The 21,199-nt window shown below is 36.3% G+C and overlaps 1 protein-coding gene across 2 annotated transcripts in view; it reads left to right on the forward strand.

Annotated features, from left to right (window-relative positions):
• Window positions 1–19,111: 19,111 nt before the first annotated feature.
• Window positions 19,112–21,199, forward strand: part of RFX3 (regulatory factor X3) — a 188,534-nt gene continuing 186,446 nt past the window's right edge. For both annotated transcript variants that reach the window (XM_068974262.1, XM_068974263.1), the window contains exon 1: window positions 19,112–19,228. In XM_068974262.1, the coding sequence (XP_068830363.1) occupies window positions 19,112–19,228 (117 nt within the window). The remainder of the gene's footprint in view (window positions 19,229–21,199) is intronic.

The following is a 21,199-nucleotide window of genomic DNA, read 5'->3' on the forward strand; positions in this document are numbered from 1 at the left end:
ACATTTTAAAAGTTTTGATTGCTTTATGTTATGTTATGCTTTAACAAATATTTTCATAATTCTCTAAGACTATGTAGATATTGGATAAGTTTTCTTTAGGAGAAAAGGTTGTAATTGAAAAAAAATTAGATGTTACTATAAAGTGTCAGTTTGTAGAAATTTGTATAGTCTGTGTATTTCTCAAGGGAAAGGCTTTTGGATATTTTGGTGTTTCTTGTTAAACTGAGATAAATTTTCATGTGTATAAAGCCTGTGCTTTAAGAACCAACTTAAGATGTCCCATTTTTAGATTTTTCAATATAATACACATTGGAATCTTATTTTTTGATTACTCTGTTATCTTTGTTGATTTTTATTAAATTCATACTAAAACAATACATAGATTTTCAGCTTGGTGGTAGCTTTTTTAATACCCAATTTGGAAGAAAAATGAATTTAATACTAGAATTGCCAGCAATGATGATTTTAAAAATAAGAAGTTTGTAATTTTTTTCCTGGAAGTTCAAAGATAGGCATAAATTTCCCTATTTATAAAATAACTTTGAGTAAAAACATGCTTCCTATATTTTGGAACCAGGTGATAGCTTTTCTTGCAGCCATTGTTGCATCTCTGGAAGCTGCCCTGGGGACTTGGGTTTCACTGACTTAATGGGTTTGGAGCAACAGCTGGTGAACTTCAGAAATGTCAGCTTCATCCTTTGCACCTTTCTTTTGTGACTTTTTACTCAATATATTTGCTCTAGGAAAAATGTTATGGTTTTTAGAATTTTCTCAGGAAGACAAAAAGTAAAATAAATTAATAATTTTCTTTATTAATTTTTCCTGATAATCTTGTTGGAAGCCTTTATTTCTTTTCCCTTTCTACTGTTAATTATTATTTACATACTGAAAAACAAAAATATAGTGGAGTTACCTTGAAGTCACGTTAAAAGCTAAGTTATCCTTTGTCAAGTAGTATGGTAGAGCTTCATTGCAGAGATCAATCTGGCAGATCACAGCCTAAACTATGTCACAGGGTCTTACATTGAAGTGCTCTGAGCCTATGTTGTTCCAAACATAATCACATAAAGTAATATGACTAGAGTTGACTGTTAGTGGTCTCATTATAAAGTGGTTCTACTGTAGTCTGGTAAGTATAAAGAAGGAATATTCAGTGCTGGTGATCTAATTTCACAGTAACCTTTGTTTTGAGACACCAGATACTTTGGACATGTGGCTTATCTGTAAGTATTGAAAAATAGTTTAGCAATTATTTTTGATGTCTATAATGTTTGAAATGGTGTGACTCTACCAAACCTCAAAATGTCAAAGTTAGTTGTTAAAATGTATGAGAACAATTTTAAAGAAAAAATGATAGACATAATTAAGCTTCATTGCTGACTCAGCCTATGTACTTAGAGCAATTTGGAGGAGCTGTTGTGTGGGCCTAACTAGGTGCTCTTATTTGGGAAAGTGGAACAGGATGAGTAAAAGGGAAGGAGGTATGGGAGAAAAGAAAGAGAAAGGGACTCAGGGAGGAAGAATGATTGATTCATTAGCCTACATTAAAAAAATTCTGTTGTCTTAATGAAACAGAATGTATCAGTCAATGTTGAATAAACCTTGTGAACAAAGAGATTTTTCATTGTAAACAACCTTGTAAATCTGGGCTCAGTTGTGTCCAGATCTTTGTTGCCCCATGGACTGTAGCCTGCCAAGCTCCTCTGCCCATGGAATTTTCCAGGCAAGAATACTGGAGTGGGGTGCCATTTCCTATTCTAGATGATCTTCCCAACCCAGGGATCAAACCCATGTCTCTTGAATCTCGTGCATTGGAAGAAGAAGCCCTTGTAAATCAGGTTTGTGTAAAAAAGGACCCCGCAGAGAGAAGTAATCAGCCCATATTTGTATCTGGTTTTGAATATAATATATGCATGTCTTGGTACAACAAGAAAAATCATTTATGTTACCTTCATAAGAAAGGTGACAAAGAAAACACAGATTTTGAATAGTTATATTGGGAGGTGTTTGCTTTCACCTGGCTTTAATGTCCTTCAGTATTACAGAACTGTGATAGAACTACTACAAAACTATGTAAATTAGTTGTAGATGACTTATGAGGCAATAAAAACCAACAGTATGCATCACATGCATAAAGAGGTTATGGTTGGTTTGGGAGTTACATTTGTACAAAATAATATAAAATTTTTTAAAAGGAGGTGTGATCATAATATGTAAAAGATGTAATTGCATAACATTTTAACATGAATAAATAGTGCAAGTTGTGGAAAGCTTGTAAACCTGCCATCTAAAACTGATTACCCTTATGAGCATTTCATGCTGTTTGACAGTGAAAAGTACACCTTGTAAAAGCTGTTACACAAGCCATTACATTTAAAAGGTTTCCATCTCACACCCCAAAATTAAACTTATTTGCTGCAAGTGAAAATTCAGAATTTGTTCCTTGTTTATTTTGGAGGCAGTTATCATGGTGTTGAATTTTGCTTCTTCCCCTTCTTCCTGGAAAACTAGAAATTAGCCTTTTTGATTTCTTTATTTCAGTATAAACACAGTCAGTTTGTGTGCTATAGGCTGCAGACAGAGATAATGTAATAATGAAAGTTGAACCTGAAACAGTCTGATATTCCATGTAATAATAAAATACTGAACCTAGGTCACTTAGATGCTTCATGTATATGAGGAATAGACACATGAAGACACAAAAGACAAAAGACAGTTTTGCAAGAGGATTCAGTCTCTACAGAATGTAAAATCCAGTGAGCCATTTTAGTTAGCATCTCCATACACACACACGTTTGCTGTACTTGAAATCTTATTAAACATCTTCAAAGAATACCTTAATCATTTATGTGAGAAAGAAACTTGAAAATGTCTAAGAGACTCACTTATTTTAGGGTTTCATTCTCCATGTTATGTGCATTTCTTTCGTTGTGTAAGAAGCAGTTTGAGCTTTTGACAGGCTTTCCTACTTCTTTTTGAGTGTGTTCCTTCTTTCTTCTCTTATGCACCATAGTTTGTTAGAAAGAGCTATTGACTGGGAATTGGGAATTCTGAGTTCTAATGCCAACTCTGCTACTAACTGATGGATCCATTTGGTTTATTGGTCTCAGATTCCCTGTGAAATGGGGACCTGAACCAGATGACCTTCCAGATATTTTTTAGCTTTAAATGCTGTGATTTTGAAAAGTAGAGCATTTATCTGAAAATCTATTATATACCCTCTTCTCCAGGGTTTTGTTTTTGTTTTTGTTTTCACTGAGTGATCAATTTACTGAATGGATATATATCTAATGGCAGTTTGCTGAAACATGAAATTCATTGAGTGGCAATTTTGTGAAGTTCTCCAAGTACTCTGATTTATTAGTTAGCCAAGAACCAGTTTTCCAAATTATCAGCTGCCTGAAATATGTTTGTATTAATTACATATAAAATTTATCACAAATTACACTGCACTAAATAGTCACAAAAGCTTTTGAAATTTTGGTAAGAAGTATTAATTAAGCTTCCCTGGTAGCTCAGCTAGTAAAGAATCTGCCTCCAATGCAAGAGACCCTGGTTTGATTCCTGGGTTGGGAAGATCCCCTGGAGAAGGGATAGGCTACCCACTCCAGTATTCATGGGCTTCCTTGGTGGCTCAGATGTTTAAAAATCCGCCTGTAATGTGGGAGACCCTGGTTCGATTCCTGGGTTGGGAAGATCCCCTGGAGAAGTGATAGGCTACCCTCTCCAGTATTCATGGGCTTCCCTGCTGGCTCAGATGGTAAAGAATCTGCCTGCAATGTGGGAGACCTTGGTTCAGTTCCCAAGTGGGGAAGATGCCCTGGAGAAGCATGGCAACCCACTCCAGTATTCTTTCCTGGAGAATCCCCATGGACAGAGGAGCCTGGCAGGCTATATAGTCCATAGGATTGCAAGGAGTCGAACATGACCAAGCAACTAAGCACACACATTAATTAGTTTTATTTTTTCCACAGCTGTTTCACCATGGATATTTTTCAACAAATATTTATCAGTACAGCCCAACTGAATGCCAAATGTATTGTTGATACTTTATATGTGAAACACCTTTCAGTTGCTTAAAACCAAAGCAATATATTTATGTATTTGTAGTGGTTAACAAATTTGTTAAATTAGGATAAGTATAGAATGCATTTAATAGGTGAAAAATGTATTAAAAGAAATACACCTTCCCTGTTCTCATTTTTAAACCCCATAACATTCAAGACATGCACATTCCTTTAATTTAAATTAATATTCATTTTCAAAAGTCATTGGCTCAGAAAATGGTAAAATTCCAGATTATAGTTATAGGTAGCCTATAGTGTGCTAACTTTTAGCAAAATTTCAGGTAAGTTAAAATCTTGAACTCATCAATAGAAGGGTCAAAGAAATCCTCAAAAACCCTTTAAAACTTTTATTCAATACAAATTGTGTCATAGAGTAAATGGTTAAAAGAAACGAATTTTGAGTAAACTGGTCAGTTTGTCACCAATGATTCTTATCTAACAAGTTGACTTTTGACAGAGTGGTCTTAGTGTTATCATATACCTATCACCATCTCTACCAGGAGTTGGGGACAGTGAAGCTGTAATGGAAAAGTACTGCTGCCTTTAGAATTAGTGTTTTTTCCTCACCCTTGCCTATAGCCAAAGTTGGAACCATCTGGAAGGTCTGCCTCTGTGTGTATTTGCATGTGTGTTCCATACTTACTACATGTACAGCATAACTGTTGATGCTAAATATCCATTATGTGTGTCCTGTGGGTGTGTGTGTGTGCATATGTGCACATGCGCCATGGCTACCACAACAGAGGATTAGTAACTTGGTTGAAAAATTACACCATGTCCAACTTCTGTTGCAGAAGATTAAAAATATAGAAAAGACTACTATTTAGACAGGACTACATAGTAATTGGTCTGTACTACATTTAAATCATTGTTTTATAAGCCCAATACAGCATATTGCTAGGGTTAAAAAAAGAAAGAAAAAAAGAGCCCAAAGTTTTTGCTCCTGGTACCTAATACATGGTATGGTATATTTGTGTCCTCACTCTGTCCATTTCTAACTATGTGACCTTGGGATTATAGAATTATTTAAGCTTTAGGCCTAAGTTTTCTCATCCATAAAATGGGATAATAATAGTACTTACCTCACAAGATTTCTGGACAGATTAAATAATGCATGCAAAATCTTTACATAAATGTGTTAACTGATTTATAACTAGAGGCTTCTTGAAATACCCTTTTATTTATTTTTTTCCATGAAATTTCAATGATTGTTAAGAGAACATAGAAGAATGTCAGTTGAATATTGCCAAGCTCAAATAAATTTCAAATGGTTAATTACTATTAGGCTAATTACTTATTAGCATTCCAGCTATGAAAATTAAAGATCTCTGAGTGCTTCTGTCTCTTGAAAACAAAGGAGGCATACCAGGCTACGTTTTCTCAGATGATATGATTAGAGCATTGGTTCTTAAACCACAATTCAGTGAATCAGGTGTACTTATTAAAATAGTAAATGATGTGTCAGGAGATTCAGAGCAATAGTTGCAAAATTAATTTGCTCATTTGAGTTTATTTAATCCTTGTTTCTTTATTAAAAAAGCTATACACAAAATCTGTTAAGGCATACAAATATTAGAATATGGAAGTTATAAAATTCTGCCATAATGGGAATTGAAAGTGAAGTCACATTAGAAAATTAAGAGAAAACATTCCTAATAAATAACTTGGTTGTAAATGGCTCTCAGTTCAGTTCAGTCGCTCAGTTGTGGCCGACTCTTTGCGACCCCATGAATCGCAGCACGCCAGGCCTCCGTGTCCATCACCAACTCCCGGAGTTTACTCAAACTCATGTCCATTGAGTTGGTGATGCCATCCAGCCATCTCATCCTCTGTCGTCCCCTTCTCCTCCTGCCTCCAATCTCTCCCAGCATCAGGGAGAGAGTCATCTCTTCCCAATGAGTCATCTCTTCGCATGAGGGGACCAAAGTATTGGAGTTTCAGCTTCAGCATCAGTCCTTCTAATGAACACCCAGGACTGAGAAAACTATATTTTTTCACAATTTTTAAATATTAAATGCTCATGATATAGTGTGCTCTAATAGTATTGTTTCTGCAGGGTCTTAAACTCATCCTCCTTGTAGATTCATCTGTTCATTCAACAAATTGAAGATCCTCTGTGTGTTAGGCAGTGTTGCATATTTGTAGGTGAAAAAGATAAGCATAATCCATGTGCTCATGGTTTTTATAAACTGGAGAGACAGTTAAACTGCAACTAATACTGCTGCTAGCTGAGTAAAAGTAAGATGCTATAGGAACACTTAAATACCAGATCCAGACTTATTTGGAAGCAGAGGGGTCAGGGAGAGGGAATAGTGGTGGGGTTTGGGAGAGTGTCTGGGGGAAGTGGAAGGTATTCTGAGATCTGAAAGATAAAGTGAAGAGATGGGAAGGCAAATTTGTTTGAGTCAAAGGGAACTTGTGCAAAAGCCCTGGGATCAGAATGCTGAAAGTAGTTCCATATGGCTGGCTTGTATTTAGTACTCTCTGGAGATGGTAGGCGGGATCTATATTCTAAAGAGTCTTTCTTACAAACCCTTGTTGAGGGCTATGCTATTCATCCTAAGGGCACTGGGAACCTATTGCAGGGAGTGACCTCCACTCTGGAGCTTGAGAGATGAAGATAATGTGAGTAAATTTTGAGAGACTTAAGAAGCAGAATCATTGGCCTCTGTAATTGATTATATTTGGGAATTGAGAGAGAAAAGTTTGGTGATAAAAGAAATGATAGAACAGTCACTGTTTAAGATATTTTAAGGGTTAAAGGAAGACTTCTGTTTTAGTCCCCTGGGAAGATCACCAAAGTGTGAGAAGAGGAGGGAGGGTAGAAATAAAACGCATCATGTAAAATTTTAACAATTGTATAAAACATTACATAATGACAATAGCTTTTAATAATAGAGAATTTACAGGTGATTTGCATATTAATATCCCCAGTTAAGGGGTCTTAACCATAGATTTATGAGATAGCCATAAGGCCTAAGGCTTTAGAAGGAACTCTTGCTTTTGAAGCCATGAAAATGCTTTAGAGTGAGTTGAAAAGAGTACATCACCAATTCCAAAAAAGAAGCTCTGAAGGAAGTGTCTTTAGTTCAGTATTATTGACTTATTTCAAGTATTATTCGTTTTTAGAAGTAATTTTCTGGTTAAGTTTGAAGATGTACAGAGTTGGGTAGAATCTTCAATCTGTTTTAATTTTCATCTTTTATCCAAGCCATTTTTTCTAAGTGTGTACATATGCATTTTATAATGAGAGTCAGTGTAACTATTTCACTTGATTAATAGTACTATGTTTTAGAACAGTTATTTCCAGTATTTATGTATGTATGAATATATAGATTTTTTTGAAGTCCACCCTCTCTCCCATGTTCACTACATTCACCAAAAAATGGCAGTAATGAGAGTTCAGTTCTTTTAAGATATTGTACATTTAGTGGGGTGTATTATTTCCATTACTAGCAATGTTATTATACAGTATTATATCCCCTTTTAGATATGTTGATCTCTTTGAGCCTGTCATTGCAATAGTTAGGAACTGCAAAAGGCTCTATTCTTCACTTTTATAAAAAGAAAAAGAAATAAGAGGTAGAAAAAAATAGAAAAATTTCTTGCGTGGGAAAGAGAATCCAAGAAAAAGTTGTTATTGAAGCCTTTTTTGGTGTGAAGAAAATTGAGAATTCGTGTTTTACTTCACTCCCCGTTAAATCCAAAGGAAATCCTGTTTGGAGATAGCATTACCTATTTTCTTTCTTTTGTGGTTCTTTAAGTAAGCTACCTTTTAAGCCATTGTTTCCTCTCTCTTTGCTCTCATCCCATCTAAAGTAAGACCATTTATTTGGGAGCCCCAGCTGGCAAGCATATCTTTGTTTATCAACACAAATTATAAGGCTGGGTGAATAATTTCATGTGTGTGGATAAACCCCACTCCTGAGTATAGGGAAAATATAAAACTTTTAAATAAAGTTTAGGGTGGGTAGGAAGAAGAAACCAGATGTCACTAGGCTTGTTTTAAAAGAGACACTAAACACCTAAATTCCCCACCTATATTCTCTTCTCCGTTTGAGATGTATGGAAAAGGCGCCACTGCTTTTATGAGTTTCAGTACGTGGGAACAGAAATGAAATTCATGTCTTTATTCTGGATTGGACAATAAGTACTAGGCAATGTCATAAGGAAGGGATCATATTTGACATTTGGGAATGTGTATTACCATTGATTTCCTTCTTTCAGCAGAAATATGACCAAGTTTGTGGCACTAGCAATGAATGGACCTGTAGATACAATCTCCAGATAATTTTTTTTAACTTCTTATTTTGTATTGGGGTATAGCCAGTTGGGCTTCCCTGGTAGCTCAACTGGTAAAGAATCTACCTGAAAGGCAGGAGGAGACCCCAGTTCGATTCCTGGGTTGGAAAGATCCCCTGGAGAAGGGCATGGCATCCCACTCCAGTATTCTTGCCTGGAGAATCCTCATGGACAGAGGAACCTGGTGGGCTACAGTCCACCAGAAGTTGCAAAGAGTTGGACACGACTGAGGGATTAAGCACAGCACAGCATATAGCCAATTAACAGTGTTGTGATAGTTTGGGGGGAACAGCCAAGGGACTCAGCCATACAAGTACATGTATCAGCTCTCCATCCATCCAGGTTGCCATATAACAATTGAGCAGAATTCCATGTGCTATACAGTAGATCCTGGTTGGTTATCCATTTTAAATGTAGCAGAGTATATATGTCCATCCCAAACTCCCTAACTATTCCTTCCACCCATCCCTTCCACTGGCAACCATGTTTGTTCTCTTAAGTCTGTGTGTCTGTTTCTGTTTTGTAAGTAATTTCATCTGTGTCATTTCTTTATAGCTTCTACATATAAGGGATATCGTATCACTCAGTATGACAGTCTCTCGGTCTACCCATGTTGCTGCAAATGGCATTATTTAATTCTTTTTAAATAATTATGTGTACATAGATACAATGGGCTGAGTAGTAAGTAGTCCATTGTATATATGTACCACATTTTATCTGTTCCTCTGTTGATGCACACTTAGGTTGCTTCCTTGTCTTGGCTATTGTACACACCCCAGTGAACATTGGGGTGTGTGTATCCTTTCTGATCATGTTTTTCTCTGGGTGTATACCCAGAAGTGAGATTGCAGGGTTATATGGTAGCTCTTATTTTCAGTTCTTTACAGAACGTCTGTACTGTTCTCCATAGTAGCTGTACCAGTTTACATTCCCACCAACAGTGTAGGAGGGTTCCTTTCTCTTCACACTCTCTCCAGCATTTATTCTTTGTGGATTTTTTGATGATAGCCATTCTGGCTAGTGTGAGGTGATAGCTCATTGTAGTTTTTGTTTTTCATTTCTCTAATAATTAGTGATGTTGAACATCTTTTTATGTGCCTTTTGGCCATCTGTATGTCTTCTTTGGAGAAGTACCTATTTAAGTCTTCTGCCCATTTGTTGACTGAGTTGTTTGTTTTGATGCTGTTAAGCATCACAAACTGGTTATAAATTTTGGATACTAATCCCTTGTAGGCCACATCATTTGTAAATATTTTCTCCCCATCTGTGGGCTGTCTTTTCATCTTGTTTATTGTTTCCTTTGCTGTGCAAAAGCTTTTGAGTTTAAGTCAGTCCCATTTGTATATTTTTGTTTTTATTTACTTTATCCTGGGAGATTGATCAAAAAAGATACTGCTGCAATTTATGTCAGAGTGTTCTGCGCATGTTTTCCTCTAGGAATTTTATAGTGTATAGTCTCACATTTAGGTCTTTAATCCATTTTGAGCTTATTTTTGTGTATGGTGTTAAAGAATTATCTAATTTCATTGTTTTGCATGTAGCCTGTTCCATTAGAAATGTTGGTTTAGAGCACTTTGGGAATTTTGAGCCACTTAGTAGGAAGGCAAACAGAACTTGTACTAACTGAAAGGATCAAATACTATACAGGTATTTTGAGATCAGATACTATACAGGTATTTTGGGGATTATAAGGACTCTTTTACAGAGTACAAAACTGACTTTTTAGGATGGTTCCAGGGTAGGATAAGTCTCTGGAGCTCATGTTGCTTTTGACCAGCAAGCCTATGGTTAGCTTGAGGCCACCCAAAGTTAAGATCATTGGTTTGGGAAAGCTTGTATTTCAGGAGTCCTTAGGAGGTACACTGATGTCACTGTATACCCTCAAGAATTTTACCAAACCGTGCCATTTTACGGACAAGGCAATTGCACCCAACTCCAGTACTCTTGCCTGGAAAATCCCATGGACGGAGGAGCCTGGTAGGCTACAGTCCATGGGGTCACAAAGAGTCGGACACGACTGAGCTACTTCCCTTTCACTTTTCACTTTCATTCATTGGAGAAGGAAATGGCAGCACACTCCAGTGTTCTTGCCTGGAGAATCCCAGGGACAGGGGAGCCTGGTGGGCTGCTGTCTATGAGATCGCACGGAGTTGGACACGACTGAAGTGGCTTAGCAGCAGCAGCAGCAGCATGCCATTTTATATCTGTGAATAAAATTATACCATGGGCTGCATATTATTTGGCATCCTGCTTCTTATACTTAAGTATTATGAACATCTTTCCATGCTGACTTTTATAGATCTATAGAGTGTTCCATTATAGGAATATAGAATAGAAGAATTTATTAGTTCCCCCATTACAGACAGTTCAGTTATTATTGACTGTCATAAGTAGTACTTAGTGAACATCTTTGTATTTGTGTATATTATTATATAGAGATACTAGCCTAAATGGGTCCATTTGACTGTTTTTTTAAGACAAATTTAAATTCTTAAATGGAGACAAGTCTCATATTATTTCCTCTTCCATCTATAAAATATTTTCTGAACACAAGGTCAGTGCATATCTCTTAACCCATGATATGCTTTTCTATGTCATAAACATAACTTTGATTACAGTGATCAAATACTAGGCATAGTACATATTTACAGTTCATGTGATATTTGTGTCCATTTGTTCAAATTTAGAATTCTTTCTTAGCACCCAGAGTCTCCATAGAATACTTTATCTTGATGATTTCACTAAAATAGCCTCACCGGTCTAGCTGTTTATATTGCTGCCTGGGATCCAGTGTCAGGGTGCCATTATTGGAGTGAGGCAGACCTGAACTTGAATCCTTTCTTTATCACTTAATAGTTCTGTGACTGTCAGCAAATTACATAATTCTGAGTTTGAGTGAACTCCAGGAGTTGGTGATGGACACGGAGGCCTGGCATGCTGCAGTTCATGGGGTCCCAAAGAGTCGGACATGACTGAGTGACTGAACTGAACTGAACTAAACTGAAGCCTTTTCTGTCCTATAAAATGAGAATATCTACTTCATGGTTGAAATTAAGGTTCAATGTATGCAAAGATGCAAAGCATCTATCACATAGGAAATGCTCAACATATGCTAGCTATTTTTATTACTGTCTCTAGTAATGAAAATGATTGATTTATGATAAAATGCTCTGTTTTTTAATTCTAAGTGCTATCGTCATTAAATACTCCGTTTAATAGGTTTTAGTCCCTGTCAGGATTGAATTGACCAATAATAAGAAACATTTATGGGTTTGTCTCATAAATTTTGGTAAGAATCTTTCTGTATGTTGCATCATTTTGTTCTCAGACTCATCTTCTAGTAAGAAAAAGTATAGGATATTCAGAAATTTTTTTTCATTGGTTTTCTTCTCTTTTAGCTGTTATCTGAGTGCTCTTTTTTTTTTTTTTTACGCATATATCACCTATGTAAGACTGATTTGCCTTTTAATTTGTCAAACTGAGTGCGAGAAAATGCCAGGCAGGATGGCCTCAGCAGTAGACTGGACAAGCACGTAGGTTGTTTTCCCAGGAATTACCTCTGTAACTGATAATAGTCTCTTTTGATAACTAGAAACAAATAACAAAATTCTTACATCATTTCAGCAGTTTGGTTTCAGTAATGTGTTAATAGGTTGTTTCATTTTTTAGTTAGTCCATTAAGATAAAAAAATGTTAAAGTTATTTAATTTGATTTGTCTTCTCCAAAAACAGTTTTTCATAATCTATTTCTGAATCAAAGAGAAAACTTTTGTTTGAAAAGTGAAAAAAGTTACCCAGGCAAATTGTGTATGTTACCGGTGTGCTGATTAATCATTCCCAAGATTAATCTCCATCTTCAGTTTTCACAGGAAGATGACTGCCAAGAAGTCTACACTGTTATCATTCCATCATTTTTCTACAGATCAATTTAGTACAAAAGATTAAATGTACACAGGAGGATCATAGCATCAAATCTAAAAAAGAAGCAGAGCTTTTATAATATAGAAAATTAGAAATTTTTGTTTTACATCTCTTTAGTTACTTGATTTACTGATTTGAGAAAGCCCTGTGCTTTATTTACAATGAGTAAACTTTTCACAGAGGTATATTTCAAGTAAAAGGAGCTGACTGTTAGTTTGTAGCTTAACCAGTTTGTTTTCATTTGTGCTGCTGCTGCTGCTAAATCACTTCAGTCGTGTCCGACTCTGTGGGACCCTGTAGACGGCGGCCCACCAGGCTCCCCTGTCCCTGGGATTCTCCAGGCAAAAAAACTGGAGTGGGTTGCTGTTTCCTCCATTATTTGTGGTAATGAAGAGAAAAAAAGAAAAAAGCTAAAACATAGTGTTTTACATTTGTAGCTAAATTATTCAGCCCAATAAAGTTTTGTCAGTTTTGAAAAAAGAAACCCACATTATTTTAACCCTATATATAATTTCTGATATACCTCATTATTTTTCATTATATTGTCAACTTTGAAAATTGCTTAATATTCTTAGTTTTTTTCTAAAGATTTGGAATGATCTTAATATTTTCATCATCTACTTCAGAATAGTCAGAAATGTGTATTTCATACTGGTTTTATGTTCAGGAAAGTATGTATCAGCTATTTTTTTCCCCAAAATCATGACTGAGTTGTCTAATTTTAATAAGTAGAGGTTTTCAATGCTATGGGTGTTATATATGCTCTTATTTATTTACTAACATTTATTCAAGAATACTGATGCTTAGTCAGAGTATTAGTAATAACCTCTTACTGAAAAAGTTTTGTTGTGATTTTGGATGTTTCTCCATGAAAGCACACTGATGTTAAACTCCTTATTCTGTATTATAAAAGTAATAATTTTAAATTATGACTTTTTTTCTGTAAATAGCATTCATATGGTCTTATGTTGAACCAGGTTTCTAAGTAATTTATTCTTTAAAGTCACATTTTAGGTGTGATTTATTTTTACTATACCAAGAACTGACTATCATAATAATATTGGTTAATTTGGTTCAAATAGAAATTGGAATTACCATCTTTTGCTTTTCTGTACTAAGGATAGAGGAAGATAATTCTCTGTTGTATTCAAATTACAGGTTTTTATTTTGAACTGAACTGAATTAAAGCCTGTTACATTCCTAAGTGTGTAACGACAGTACAATCAGTATACTGGGACCAAGCTTTGCAGACTTTGCTTTTTTTTTTTGGAAAGCAAATTATTTCAGGATGAAAAAAACCAATAAAAATTAGATGATACTATGTACTTTTAAGCTAGCCCAGTTATATAGTTCTGTTTGATAAGTAATTGATTAGGTCAGACTATTAAACCATTTAATCTGTCATGTACATTGTGTGTGATGAAAGAAATCCAGCTGTGAATTTGAGTGTATTAAATAATCTTCAGGAAGTTTCTCAAAGAACACTTGAATGCCTTGAAACTTGGAATAATGTGTGTTTGTTCCAAACACATTTGCTTCGCCCAGGTTTTGCCCATCAGGTTGCAGAATGGTAATCTTGCTGCATTCAGCAGCTGGGTTTTTGCAATATTCTTTTCCTTTTTCCAAGGGTTAATTAGCCTTCTTTCAAAATGTGGCCTATTTAGCTGTAGATTCGCATGATTCAGCCAGAGCTGGCCATACAAAGCAAAAACCGTTAACAGGCGGGTGTGTCCAACTGCTTAATTAGCCAGAATAAAAAGGTCCTTTGTCAAACAAGCATCTGTTGCTCTTGACACACCTGACAGCCACATTAGGCAAGGATGACTAGACTGAAATTGTGCATTTCTCTCCTGCAAGAATATACAACTTATTTACATATGGACTGCATCATGGACAAACTGCAGGGGTTTATTTAGCTTATCAAAATGGATTAATGTGACAGCATTTGTGGCTGATAAACAAATATCGCTTGAAAGGGGGCTATGAAGGAACTAAACTAACCAAATTACTCCCAAACATAAACAAAACATCAGAAACCACCATTAGATGAATGGGAACACCTCAGATGTACACACAATCCTTTATACTGGATCTAAAACAAAACCTACAAATGAAGCATGCTAAGACACTACCCTCATGTGATGGTCTGTGCTTTCAAGTAATGTTGGAAAGCTACCAAAATACTCTACATGTGTCAGTGGGTTTAAATGACCTGTTTAGGAAAATTTGGCGGGAAGCGTACACTTCTCAGCATGCTTTAACATTCAAATTGATCTGCTGTTAAATCAGGTCTTCGGAATTAATCAGTTAAAATGCCTCTGGGAAAATACTAGTAGGGTTTTATTGAAAGTGAAAGTGAAGGTCGCTTAGTTGTGTCTGACTCTTTGTGACCCCATGGACTATACAGTCCATGGAATTCTCTAGGCCAGAATACTGGAGTGGGTAGCTTTTCCCTTCTCCAGGGGATCTTCCTAACCCAGGGGTAGAACCCAGGTCTCCTGCATTGCAGGCAGATTCTTTACCAAATGGGCAATGAGGCTTCCCTGATAGCTCAGTTCAGTTTTATTATGCCTCAGTAGAAAAAGAATACTTCCTGTGTTCGATGTCAGAGAGAAAAGAGATGTCTCACTGTTATTAGAAGTATAGATCAAATAGGATAGACTGAGAATCCCAAAGATTTTCTGTTCAGACCAGTTATTTCTAGCTTTTCATTTTGAAGTCTTTCATTGTGATTTTGCAAAGTATTCAGTAATGTACATTATGGCATGTGTGTGGTATATGGTAACATGGGCTTTAGAGTAAAGCAAATCTGGATTTGAATTTAGACACTTACTCTTACCAACTGTGTGGCTTTCAGCAAGTTTTTAATCAATTTGTGCTTCAGTTTTCTTATTTTTTAATTGGAAATAATAGCATTACCATTCGGAGAAGGCAATGGCACCCCACTCCAGTACTCTTGCCTGGAAAATCCCATGGACGGAGGAGCCTGGTAGGCTGCACTCCATGGGGTTGCTACTAGTCGGACACGACTGAGCGACTTCACTTTCACTTTTCACTTTCATGCATTGGAGAAGGACATGGCAACCCACTCCAGTGTTCTTGCCTGGAGAATCCCAGGGATGGGGGAGCCTGGTGGGCTGCTGTCCATGGGGTTGCACAGAGTCGGACACGACTGAAGCGATGTAGCAACAGCATTACCATTACAGGGGTGTTTTGAGGATTAAATGAGAAGATATATTTCAAGCTGTTAGCATATTGTGTGGCACCTGGAAAAGACTAGTTAATGAGAGACCTAACTATGGGATTGTGACTGTTTTTTTTTGTTATGACTCTGGGAGGGATATAACTAAGAGCCTTTGAAGGCCTGAGGCTTTGGTGGAGAGAACCTGTTCTGCAAACTTGAGGAAGAAAATGAAATCAGAGGATAATTAAGTTGTGTCTATTAAGGAAAGGTAGAGACCAAACTGAGAGATTAAGTTCTTATCAGTTGGCATGACCCTGTAATTCAGGAGTCAAGGAGATTAGATAATGAGCAGTAATTTGGGAGTAAACAGTAGATATTCTGGGAAGTTATTGAATGTTCTGGATTGGTCTTTCTGTGCTGGTTTTGATGTGGTATATACTAGAGCGAGAAGCTGGATGTAAGTTTCTCCATGACTCTATAACTTTAAGGTATATAGGCCATCATTTTCTCTCCATCTTATTTTCCCCATTCTATTCTGTAAAGGTTGCTCCTATTAAATAATTGGGATCTTTTTCCTTCTTTCTCATTCTAAAAGTTCATCAATTTGCTTTTTTAAATTATCTTCACTTCTGGTCTATTCAGTGTCAATTATGAAACTCAGGACTTCTAGTTAGTTTAGTCGTTCAATGCATGAGCTTCAGTGTTATGTCCATGCCCTTTTTTTACTTCCAACAGCTATTTGATCTCAGTTCAGTTAACATCTCTGGGCCTCAGCTGACCCAGAGATGAAGTTAAATGATAAAGATTTTAGTTCCAATCATCTATAAGTTAAACATTCCTATTAGTAAAGTAGTCAAAGCTTGGGTGTTTCTTTTATGCCTCAAATGCCTATAAAGTATATGTATTGCCGTATAAATGATTTGAGTATAAAACACATAATATGGGCTTACCTTTTCTAGATATTCAGATTTTTCAAGAGAATTTAGAAATTTGGCTTTCAACACAGAATTTTCTGATTTTTAAAGGCTGACAATTAAAATTTTTAATTTGTAGATAGTCTGTGCCAAAGCCTATCTATGGAGTCTAATATGGTCCATAGGCACCCAGTTTTCAAATCTGTGCCTTTTTATCTTCTGATAAGCTCTCTCAGGTGATTTGCTGAGGAATTATTTTCAAAATGCATTTAATTTTTTAAATATCTTCATTATTTATAGTCTTAACGTATATTTGTCTAAAACAGTGGTGGTCAAATTATGAGTCATATACCAAAACAGAGTGTGTAGGGTGATCTTCAGTACAGACCCCTGGACACACGAAAGAGCCTCAGTGAAGTTCGTAGCCAAGACTGGAATGAACAGGAGAGAGTTTTACTTTGAGTGACTTCACTGTAAGAATCTCCTCCAACCCTTGATTGAGTAGCTTAAACACAAAAACATAACTGGTAACTGTGTTCCTCATTTGTGTACTAAATTGACCAATGCCTCTCTTGGAGTTGGGAAGAGAAGCTAAGAAAAACTCACTGAAGATGATATCTAACATCCAGTTCATTCCTCATTCCCTGCAGAAACGTGTCACCTCACTCTCACTAATAGCCCTCTGCTATAGTGCAAGCGGCATCAATTGCCCAAAAGTGTGTAATGAATTGAAGGAAATTGGCATGTGCTTTCTTTTGGGTGAGGATATTTTTTCCCTCTACAGTGGAATAAAGAAGAGGTACAGATAGAGTTCTGAATTTGTGTATCCCCTCTCCCAATTTTGGGAACCCCAGGTAATCTTAATTAGGCAAGAGTTTCATGTAGTGAATACTATCACTCTCAAATATTGTCAGGCATATTCGTGGTCTTAATACTAGTGAAGAAAAAAGGCTGTGTGTGTGTTTGAAGATCAGTGTTACATTTTTTGTTAATTTGCTACCATCTTTAGCTATTTCACATAAAAAAGTCTTCTTTTGGAAAACTGGAGAAACTGACAGCTACACTTTTGCTTTCCCATAAATTCAGTTATCCCCAAGCTGAACATTAGCTGGCCCAAATAAATGGAGTGGTAGCCACAGTCGCCATCACTTTCCTTCTGTAGCCCCTCTCTACCTTCACTGTATGGGCATAACGTTCCTCATCTGTAAATGGAGATTATAATCATACCAACCACATTGGGTTGTCACATGGAGTTATTTATGAATTAACATTTAAAGCATTTAGAAGAGAACATAGTATATGTTAAACACTCTGTCAGTGTTAGCTTTACTGCTGTATCTTTTTGTACGCACTAAGGTTTATTGTTCTGCTTTAGGGGTTTGTCTAACAATGGAGTAAGAATAGTCAATCACCTAAAGTTATACCAGTATCAAGGTCTAGAAAGAAAACTAAGCAGAGATTCGAAGTGAAAAGGCCTAGCCCTTTCTCTACTCCCTGTCACCTTGAGCAAGTCTCTTAACCTCTCTGGCTTTAGTTTTCTCTTTTATGAAATAAGTTTAGATTAGATATCTTCAGAGGTCTGTTTCTGAAATTGAATGAGATGATTGAAAAGGTTTGGGGAAAAATTGGAAGAGGTCATGCTGTGACAAAAGATGCTGAGAGAGGTTAATTTTCTACTGAAAGAACTGAATGCTCTTTCAGAATTTTCTTTGGGAAAATTAATGTTCATCGTACTGTTCATGGATTTAAACCGTAATGCAGTATTTTTCTTAAGCTACCGATTAAATATTGTTTTTCCCCTAGGAAAGAAAATTAGAATTCTGGTCCCTGCTCAATAGCAAAGAAATTAATATTTTTTCTATTGACTGTATAAGTAACAAAAGGGAATATCAGGGCCTAAGAAACCATACTTGTTGAATGTACACTGTAAAATTTAATCCTGATTTAGTAAGGTAGGCACATGAGAACTGAAAAATATGCCATGTTGAGTTGTGAATGAGAGATGGTAAAATTTCGTGTCTTTGTTTGCAAATGTCACTAGATAATAGTGATCCTCCTTATCTTTCAAAATATTCAACATTGTTGTTGTTTGGCTATCTTTGTGTAAGAATATAATTTAACTGTGATTTTAGCACCATATCATCCCACAGGCAAGAAAATCAGTGAGCTTGATCCTGTGGCTAACTTTAGGATCTATCAATTGGTTTTTATATACACATTAATTTTTAAAAGTCAGTGAATATTGAGTTCGAAAGTTGGACCTTAGAAATAATTTATTCTAAATTGTACACTTCCAGTGACATCCTATAGTTTATAAAAGTGTTGAGAAAGTACAATTTATGACATCTGCATCCAGTTAGGGTTTGTGTTATGAGAATTAAGTCTTTGCATAATTTACAATATGACTAGTTTATAGTGTGCTTGAAACAGCTTATAACAGATGAGACCTCATTGAAGTTCAACCTTTATAGCCTCAAAATAAAAGGTATTCCTGGAGATTTTTAAAATGTAGATTAGCAATTTTCTATATTGATTTTAAAAGTGGTCAACATGACTATAACCATGCATGGAATATCAAGAGAGCATGTTGGGTGGAGTTAGAGATATTCTGGGAGTAGAAGGTTAGTCTCAGTTTAGGATGTTAAGAACAATGTGCTGCATCTAGTCATATAAGAATAGCATTTTAAACTTTCTTTCTGTTTTAATAAATTTCAGAGACCATCATGCAGACATCAGAGACCGGGTCGGACACAGGTTCGACAGTGACTTTACAGACATCTGTGGCTAGTCAAGCAGCAGTGCCTACACAGGTGGTTCAGCAAGTACCAGTCCAACAACAGGTAAGGAGCTGCTGTTCCCAGAGGAGATGCTGTGCGCCTCCTTGTGCTGCCCCTCCAACACAGCTGTGTTGGAGAAATGATTCGGATAACACTTTCTGGCACAATGGGTGCCCAAACAGACCTCGTTCAGTTCTTAGATAAAGTCAGCAAATGTTCCTTGAGCATTTTCTGGTGTGCCAAGTTCTTTCTGAGATAGGCTGTAGGGATACAAAGATAAACACTCAAACTATAATCCGTCTTCCAAAAGAGCCTCTTAAGTCCTAAAGAGAGCATTTGTTTCTGACTTGACCACTCTAACTGGGTTTTCTCCTCCTCTTCACTCCTCCTTATTCTTTATCACGTCTTCCTATTTCTTTCTTATTGAAATGTCGGCACTCATATTTTTATGTAATTGGCTTATGGTAGTATTTGATAAAGGAGAGGATGTTTGTACCCTACAGGAAGGGATTTTTGCCTTTGTGATATTTTGGAAGGTGCCTGGGCGTTATGGTGACTGTTACTGTTTAATGAAAATTAAATTATCTTAAAGGTCTGAAAATCTGAGTCATGCCACTTAAAAAATTGAGAATGAATTCATCATCACATGTTTACTACAAGGCTTATTCATACTTGGGACACTGAGCTTGTTTTGGAAAGCTACTGACAAAATAGTGCTATTTTGTGCCAGTTAATAGTTCTCCTTTGGATTGTGAATACATTGGCCTGTCATTTCCTCTAAAGAATGGTGAGAAAATATGTGAGAAAGATAATTTTCCTGTAATTTCTCAGTATCAAAGAAAATCTTTAGCAAATGTGCTTTTGAAATTGCAATATAAATAAGTCTTTGGGTAGAGGGATAACTTTTCTTAAATTATAGACAGAAGGACTCAAGGTTATGTTGTTCTCAGGAGATAGAAGTGGGATGGGCAGGGGGCGTGCCAGAATCATGGAGAAGGGTCTTGGACTCTCAGTGTAAATGAAGACATCTGTCACAATTATTTCTTTTATACTTAAATCTCAGCACACTTTTCTCCCTGTTCTGTATAACACAATGGTATCATTGATGTCATCACCAATTTCAAGACTCTGAACATTCAGAAGAGAGTAGCTTATGGCATATCATCCAAAGAGCAGGTAGAAAACTGTAGGAACAATGTTATATATAATTTTAAGAAGATAATTCAACAGCCTACCAATATTCAGCACACATTGAGCAGTTACACTCACTGTGGTTTGTTGTTGGTCTCCTGTGTGGAAGAAGAGTGGCCTTGAGCATGCCTATCTCTGATGGCAGTGCAGTGGAGAGCCTGCTCTTTTCTCCAGAAGGTGCTCCCTTGAGAACTTGAAGTGTGTGTGATAAGTGCACCTGGCCTTCACTCCTGGACTATCTTTTCTTTCTCTTTCTCCTTTCCCTTTTCTTCCTTTTTTCCTTCCTTCCTTTTCAAGAAACATTTTTAAAAAAATTAAATTTAGTGTTATTAGATATTTGTTACAGGTCAGAATAGTTCAGCAAGTTTGTTATTTAAAAAAAAAGCAGTCCTCACCCTCCCTCTATTCCTTCTCAGAGGCAAGCAGTGTTTATTTTACTGTTTCTTGATTTTTTAAACATTTTTGTATCATGCTCTTCTTTCTAGTTAGTCTTTAACATATGCTTGTGTGCATGCACACACACACTTTTTCCGTCCCAAAGGCTCCTGATATACTAGGTTGAACTATGTGCAACTTTTGATCTACAAAAAACAGCAATTTCATACGTTTCAACCTAATAGTTTTGCTATAATTCTGATAGATCATTAATCAATGTTTATATTCTTGTGACATATAAAAACTATTCAGATCTATCTAGTGAGCTGTGATTACTTTTCTTTTTTGTAAAACTCATTTACTTTCCTTGCATTTAATGATTATGTGTCCCTTTGAGTAAGTCTCAGAGCATTCTGACCTGCTCTAGTCTGGAATGGATGCTGTTTGCTCAGCCCCATCTTGGGCGAT

Source organism: Capricornis sumatraensis, chromosome 6 (genome assembly GCF_032405125.1).
Source record: "Capricornis sumatraensis isolate serow.1 chromosome 6, serow.2, whole genome shotgun sequence".
Taxonomy (NCBI): Eukaryota; Metazoa; Chordata; class Mammalia; order Artiodactyla; family Bovidae; genus Capricornis; species Capricornis sumatraensis.